Genomic DNA, 8498 nt, shown 5'->3' on the forward strand with positions numbered 1-8498 from the left:
TATATATATATATATATATATATATATACACACACACGTATATATATATATATATATGTATTCATATACATATATATCACGACTGCAGTATGGAAAACAAGTATTAGTAATAATACAAGTATGAAATTCCTATAATGATGATTCTGCATTTTCTTGGTGGTAACCTCAAATGGCTGATGACTAATGCTTCTCACTACTCACTCCCAGCGCCTCCCCCCATCCCCACTAATCTCTCTCTCTCTCTCTCTCTCTCAGCTGCTTCCAGTGTACTCTGTGATACCGGTTTGTCAACTGTCGTTCTGAAGTTGTGTGACGGTCACTCGAGACAGATGTCAACAAACCGACGTGACACCAGGAAGGTCCCAAATTGGAATACAGTGTGCATCAAGAAGAGCAGTAGCAGTGGCAGCATTATTATCTGAACTTGCCTGTGTGTAGGGGGGGTTCTGATCATACCGGGTGCAAGACGGGGCAGGGGAGAAGTCTACCTGATGTTCGCTGTTGTGGCGTTTGGCAAGGAGAGCATGGTTGACCTTCAGTACGATCCAGTCAAAGAGCACACCATATAAACATTTAGCAAGTGCGTCTCTGGTAGCGATTGCCTGGAAAACAGAAGAAAAGAAATACAATTACACATCAATTTAAAATAATAATAATAATAATAATAATAATAACAACAATAATAATAATGTGATAATTTTTCTACTATAGGCATAAGGCCTGAAATTTTGGGAGAAGGGACTAGTCGATTACATCAACCCCAGTGTTTCACCCCTGTGTTTGTCCACTCCATCACCACTAGACAATTGGTGTTGGTATGTTTACATCCCCCATAACTAAGCAGTTCGGCAAAAGATACCAATAGAATAAGTACTAGGCTTAAAAAATAAGTCTTGGGACTGATACGTTCGACTAAAACCATTCAAAGCAGTGCTCCAGCATGGCCGCAGTCATATGACTAAAAGAATATGAAACAGCAACAATTGTAGAATAGGGAAATAAAAACTCTATACATTTGCCTTATAATATGCGTGCATGCATGTATGTATGTATGTATGTATGTATGTATGTATTAGGGATATTTTTAGACTGCTACATATTCACGTGCAAAAAACATGGAAAGTATTTCTATTTTAGTGTTAGTAAACTGAAATTGTAGACGAAAGGAGATTCTGTCCAGTGGTATATTATCAACCAGACTGTGAAATTAGAAAATTGTCTGGTTCTTGAAACACGTGTAACCGACAACAGCAGTGTGGTTGGTTGGTTGGTTGTAATTAATACCTTTCATCAACAGAAATGCACCTTTTCTTATTTTAAAATAACTATGAAGAATCTTTGGCAAAGACACATTACAGCACCGGTGACACGTCATGAATTGTTGACCTGGTGACTGGCAGGTCAACATCCACCCTACCGACTTGTTCCGCTACAAGTCATACAGTTGATCTTCCTGCAAGTAATGGGTTAGTCACAGAGGGAAGGGTGGTGCTCATAAGCTTTTGCAGGAACTCTGAGACTAAAGACAGAGAGGAAGAAATTCCAAACTGAAGAACTGATCTGAATGCTTGCAACAGAGTGGATTTCACCAACTAAAGGTAACCAGGAGCCAGGTGATGCCATTAAACCAATAGATTAAGTATATCTCTTTAGTGGACTCCACTAAAGAGGTACCCAAAGCGCAGGCGGTGGTGTTAAACAGGGCAAAAGACAAAGAGCAGGTATACGCCATTTAAAGGGCATTTGTACAGTTTGTGTCTGCCAAACTTCAGTCATGTAATTTGGACCAAATCGGAATTGTGGTTAAAAAAAAAATTGCTCTAGATACTGCACAGTGAGATTGAACCCAGAACAACATCACTGCAAAGGAAACTTCTTAACCATGTGACCAGGACAGTAAAAGTAATTCACTACAAAAGAAACAACAATAATGGCATGGCAATAATAGAAATTTCTTCCTTAAAGAATGAAGTCTTTGATTTATTTCAGGAGGAGGTGTGGTGGAGTGAGGAGGGGGGAATTAGAAGATAATGGTAACTAAAAGAGACAATGGCAAGCTTTTATTCTGAAAACAAGCTGAATATTTTCAAGTGCCAACTATTACAATGGCTGCTGTTGATGTAAGTCTAGCTATGACTGCTGCTGCTGCTGCTGTTGTTGTTGTTGTTGTTCTTACTGTTGTTCCCATGGCTGTTGTTTCATGTCCCACCCCACCCTCCCATTATTTCTAACAACTTCATCTGAAATCTTTAAGACAAAGTAACAGCCAGAAATATTTCCATATTTCACACATACATGCATGATTGTGTGGATACAGAATTCTACCCCGTTGTGTGGTACCCAGAACAAGTGTCTCCAATCACATGTAGCCTTTTGGTAGACTACTTCTTTGAGAATAACAACAATAGACAAAGAAGAAGAAGAAGAAGAAGAGGAAGAAGAAGAAGAGGAAGAAGAAGACAACAACAACAACTACGATGCTGCCATTACAACAACCACTGCCAACGTCATTGATTTTTATGCCGATTTTTCCGTGCTTGTATGGGTTGGATAGACCTTAATGAGGCACATTTTTTATGGCTGGATGCCCTTCCAGTCACCAACCCTCAGTTGTTCCCAAGCAAAGTAATATTTTCCCATAGCTAGACAACCAACTTTCTAATAATTCCACCAATCTCCTCCTTTCAACAGGCCCATTACTCATCAGTCTCAAAAGGATGAAAGGCAAAGTTAGACCTCAGCAAGATTTGAACTCACAGCACAGAAAACCAGAGTTGCAAGAACTGCAAGATGTTCTATTGGATGCTCCAATGACTCACCTTCACTGTCATTTTATTGCACTTTAATTGCATTCTAACTGCACTCTCATCATGCACCTATCATGTACTTTCATTGCACTCCTGATGCATTTACTGTGTATTCTCATACACTTTTCATTTCACTGTCACTGTGCACTCACATAGTGCTTTCTGGAGCATTATACTTACATCTTCCATTTTGTAGTTCATAAAAACTGTCTCTCCTCCAGCAACGGTTCTTTTCTGGGTTAAGGCATCAATGAGTGTCGTTTCCTTCACCTAAAAAAAAAAACAATGACATTGTCTTAGTTTTTAACCACCCATCTAGCTCTTACAACTTGTTCATACAAAAAGAAAATGCTTAAAAATCTACACAACCAACAAAGACATATCACATACAATAAGATTTGATTGTCAATAACAGAAACTCACAATAAACCACATTTTCCAACAAACAAGTCGACAAAGTACATAGTGTAAACATGGAGTGTAAATATTCAAACACTGTCACTATTTTTCCATATCCTGCTGCATTTTATATGGAAGCTTTGCTCCGCCAAAGCCAACTTGCTGTATAATTCAACGTACCTTATGCTTGGCTGTAAATTTTTGTCTGCAAAATTCAGTTTGTAAGCCAGAAAACATGGTTATTATATATTACATTTCACGGTAGATGATTCTTAACAATTCAGACAACCTGCATTAAACAGTTAAGAGTTGGGGAAATAACTTACCTTCAGTAAATTAGATATCACAGTGATAACAGCTTCGTTCCTAATCACTACAGATTCATCATGGTGGAGATCTCCTTTCTGCATAAAGACAGAAATATACAATGTAGAAATATAGATTATAGAGAGAATATACAACTGTCATATGCATCATCACCATGATCATCACCATCATTATGATCATCATCTTCATTTAATGTCTGTTTTCCCTGCTGGCATGGGTGAGACAAAAATTAAATTCTATAGACTTATATGTATAAACTGCATATATATATATATATATATATTTGGAATTTACGGGAATATATATATATAGTTGGAATTTACAGGAAAAACAAAAGACGAAGATAGGTATATAAACAACAAACAGGTGTATTAGTTTAATGCTCAGGAAGGTGAGAAAGTCTTTTATGTTTCAAGCCTACGCTCTTCAACAGAAAGGAACACGAGAAAATAAATGGAGAGAGAATAAATATATATATATATATATATATATATACAAACACACAGAGACATACACGTGTGTGTGTGTGTGTGTCCTGTATGTACAGGTTACAGAAGATGTATGATTACTTCTGTATGAGTTAGAGCTCCATGCAGATTATCATTATCCAGTCAGCTTCCAGCATAGTGGGCAGTCGAGCACTGTACTTGGCTGGTGCCACCCAGTCCACTCTGTAAAGTGGCTGCCATTAGGAAGGGTATTTAGCCATAAAAAAACTACAACAAAACAAACAGTGGAGCTTGGTGCAGTCTCTTTTGCTGAACCGCTAAGTTACGGGGAAGTAAACACACCAGCATCGGTTGTCAAGCGATGTTGGGGGGACAAACACAGACACACGCATATATATATATACATATACATATATACGACTGGCTTCTTTCAGTTTCCATCTACCAAATCCACACACAAGGCTTTGGTCGGCCCGAGGCTATAGTAGAAGACACTTGCCCAAGGTGTCACACAGTGGGACTGAACCCAGAACCATGTGGTTGGTAAGCAAGCTAATTACCACACAGCCACTCCTGTGCCTATATATAAATAAGAAAAAGCCTGTCCAACCCATGCAAGCAAAGAACAGTGGATGATCATGAGACACACACATTTGTAATTAGCGCATGCAGTCATATACACACACATACACAAATGTACACACAACCATAATCAACCACATCCTTACATGTGTCAAAATAGCTATGCATATGTATGCATTCAATTGCATGTGTATATCTATATGTATGCGTGTGAATGTGTGCTTGAGAGTGTGGGTGCACGTGTGTGTATGCCTATGATCAAGCATGTGCGTAAATGTATGAATAAATATATTAATTATCAAATCAAAAAACAGGATATCACAGTAATAGGTAAAGAAGTGGGTGATACGAGTAATGTGATACAGAGTAAACATCGAGAATGACGTAGGAACGAAAAATATTAAGAAACTGTAATAGATAAAGCAGTCCAACTATATATATATATATATATATATATATATATATATATATATATATATATATATATTTATTTATTTATTCTTTTCTTTTAATAAAAGGAAAAGTATTTATATATATATACACACACACACACACACACACACACAAACATATATACACACTAACACACACATATATGTATACACATATATACATATACACATGTCCTTAGTACCAGATCTGTGACATCTCAATGTGTATGAGTAGCAGCTTGACCAGAGAAACTCCCTGATCTCCAAACTCCGCATATTGTCGAGTAATGTTATTGCAGAGATCGTCTGGAAAAACTTATTTCAGCCATTTGTATTTGTAAATTGTACTCTTTTGGTCATAACTCCAGTTTCATGACCACAGGTGATAAGCACAGAAACCAAATTGCAGATAGCAACTTTGGTCATTTTTACCAATCTTTCCTCTTCAGGGAATTGAATGCGGGAACTGGCAATCCTAGCAACCAATTCAGCCTCCTGCTTCCCAGTATAAAGAAGAAGAAGAAAAAAAGCGTGAGAAAATGGCATGTCTGCAAGGACCAGGATTTGAACAGGATTTTTTTTTTTTGTCTTTTAAGCTTTGAAAAGAGTAAGTATTTATTTACCTTCTTGAACTCCACGTTACCAAGATGTAACACAGCAGACAACACAGAGAAAATCCTACATTGAGGGGGAAAAAAAGAACAAAAAAAAAATTAATAAAAAGAAAGCAAACAGGATTTTAGAAAAATATATTAAATCATTTGCAGAGAAATCCAATGAATTATTTAAAAACTTTCTCTTTACAGCAAAGTTAGCAATGTATAGAAATAGTTGCAGAGAAATTCAGTAAATTATTCTAAATATTTCTATTAATAAGCACAAGAATGGCTACGTGGCGCTTAAGAAGCTTGCTTTTGCAAATCAGGATCTGATAATTGAAAAACAAATTTCTTCACCATTTGACCATGCTGTCCACATACATATACAATAACTGAATGAATCACCTCTCTCTCTCTCTCTCTCTCTCTCTCTCTACTCAGCTAGGGAAGAGCAAAGTTGGAATATATTGACTGAATGGGACAGTATCCAAGTGTTTAACCTTAGCTCAGACTTCAGCCAGCAAACAAACAAACAATCAAAAAGCATTGCATCAATGACCGGCCCTTTTTTTTTAGGGGGTTCTTAGAACCACATTGGTGGAGGTGCATGGCTTAGTCGTTAGGATGTTGGACTCATGATTGCAAGATTGTGGTTTCGAATCCTGGACCAGGCAACAGATTGTGTTCTTGAGCAAAACACTTCATTTCACATTGCTCCAGTACACTCAGCTGACAAAGATGAGTTTAGCTTGCGATGGCTCAGCATCCCATCCAGGTGGGGAATTTATACACCATGGAAACCAGGAAATCAGCCCTTATGAGTCGGTATGACACAAGAAGGTTACTTTACCATTGTGGAGGCACATGGCTTAATGGTTAGGGTGTTGGACTCATGGTCGTAAGAATGTGGTTTTGATTCCTGGACTGGGCAACACGTTGTGTTCTTGAGCAAAACACTTCATTTCACATTTCACATTAGAGGCAGGATCTGGCCAGTTTGAACATAATGAAGGTGGAATATTTGGGCGGGATTTGGTCAGATTAAATACTAAAGGTTTAAAGTGAGTAGGGTGTCATTTGATGGGAGATATGACTGCTATTTTTAGCAGACTGAGTGACAAAGACCTTGACCGGCTCATATTTCTATATATAGTGACAGATTGATTGATTGGTTCATTCATTCATTCTTTCATTGATCCAATAACATTAATCATTTTGCATGCTGGGAAGAAGAAAACACACCCACAGGCAACAAAAAGATTAAGGTTTCATATGTCAGTATATATATATATTTATTTTTATAACTTCAATACTTCACCATTAGCTGTGTAACAGGAATAAGTAAATAAATAAACAACTGAATAAATAATGGGATAAATGCTAATTAAAGCTTTCTTTAATGTGATTTAGAAATTAAGCATCAATTTAAGCAATTATGTATAATGAATAGTGCTGTGTTGATTAGAAAGACCATAGAACTTTGATATAACAATGAAGGTTAGGCAAGACAATAAGAAACTTCTGACACAGTCACACTCAATCTACTAGAAACAGCAGCCAAACTTCCCTAAAACCACACCCTTGCTTAAGATTTGGAGACACTGGTCAGTGTGGTTTTAGATATATAAAAATGAGGGCCACCACTGACCAAAGGGCAGCCATAGACTGCTGTCCAACTTGGAGATTAACTCTTTCGTATTCAGATTACTTTATCAAATCCAATGTTCATTTATTCACATCATTTTGAATTAATCCTGCTTTATTTTGTAGCTTTGAGACTTCAATGATGGGATTATCTGTTTTTGGAATGACATTGTAGGGGAGGTGTGAGAGGCAAGTTCTAGCCAGTATGAACATAAAACAGGTAGAATATTTGGGCCAGATATGGCCGGTTTAAAAGCTAAAGGATTGTTGTTGGCACTCCGTCGCTTACGACGTCGAAGGTTCCAGTTGATCTGATCAATGGAACAGTCTGCTTGTGAAATTAACGTGCAAGTGGCTGAGCACTCCACAGATACGTGTACCCTTAACGTAGTTCTCAGGGATATTCAGCGTGACACAGTGTGACAAGGCTGACCCTTTGAATTACAGGTACAACAGAAACAGGAAGTAAGAGTGAGAGAAAGTTGTCATGGAAGAGTACAGCAGGGTTCGCCACCAACCCCTGCCGGAGCCTAGTGGAGCTTTAGGTGTTTTCGCTCAATAAACACTCACAATGCCCGGTCTGGGAATCGAAACCGCGATCCTACGACCGCGAGTCCGCTGCCCTAACCACTGGGCCATTGCACCTCCGCTAAAGGATTAAACAGCAAGATATATGCACACACAATTACATAGCTATGTACTGTGGGAGCACTGTCAGTTATTTGCTGTGGGAACATTGATAGTTATCTATGGGAACACTGCCAGTTATATGCTGTGGGAACATTGCTGCTTATACACTGTGGGAACATTGAGACATAAATGCTGTGGGAACATAAACATTTATATACTCCAGGAACATTGAGTCATATGAAGTGCATATCATTACTAGCTGAATATTGTGGAAGCATTCCAAGGTGTATGCTGTGGGAACCATCACTGGTTTATGGGTTGTGGGAACATTTATTTATTTATTTATTTATGCGCCCTTTTAAAGCCTAACCAGGCTCATGGGCCCGGTTTCCCGGTTTCTATGGCATATGTGTTCCCCGCCAGCTGGACGGGACGCCAGTCCATCGCAGCTTTACTCAAGAGACAGGAAGAAAGAGTGAGAGAAAGTTGGGGCGAAGGAGTACAACAGGGGTCGCCACCACCCCCTGCCAGAGCCTCGTGGAGCTTTTAGGTGTTTTCACTTAATAAGCAAACACAACGCCCGGTCTGGGAATCGAAACCGCGATCCTCCGACCGCAAGTCCGCTGCCCT

General features: G+C 38.5%; 1 protein-coding gene across 12 annotated transcripts in view; it reads right to left on the reverse strand.

Moving 5' to 3' along the window:
- The window catches only part of LOC106868187 (unconventional myosin-IXAa), a 213418-nt gene that overhangs the window by 172190 nt on the left and 32730 nt on the right, over nucleotides 1-8498 (reverse strand). For 11 of the 12 annotated variants that reach the window (XM_052972200.1, XM_052972199.1, XM_052972193.1 and 8 more), the window contains exons 5-8: nucleotides 5619-5673; nucleotides 3533-3610; nucleotides 2988-3077; nucleotides 429-602 (exon numbers count right to left, since the gene is read on the reverse strand). In XM_052972200.1, coding sequence (XP_052828160.1) covers nucleotides 429-602; nucleotides 2988-3077; nucleotides 3533-3610; nucleotides 5619-5673 — 397 coding nt within the window. The remainder of the gene's footprint in view (nucleotides 1-428; nucleotides 603-2987; nucleotides 3078-3532; nucleotides 3611-5618; nucleotides 5674-8498) is intronic. The other variant, XM_052972194.1, reaches the window with a different exon arrangement.

The sequence above is a fragment of the Octopus bimaculoides genome, chromosome 12 (genome assembly GCF_001194135.2).
Source record: "Octopus bimaculoides isolate UCB-OBI-ISO-001 chromosome 12, ASM119413v2, whole genome shotgun sequence".
Lineage (NCBI taxonomy): Eukaryota > Metazoa > Mollusca > Cephalopoda > Octopoda > Octopodidae > Octopus > Octopus bimaculoides.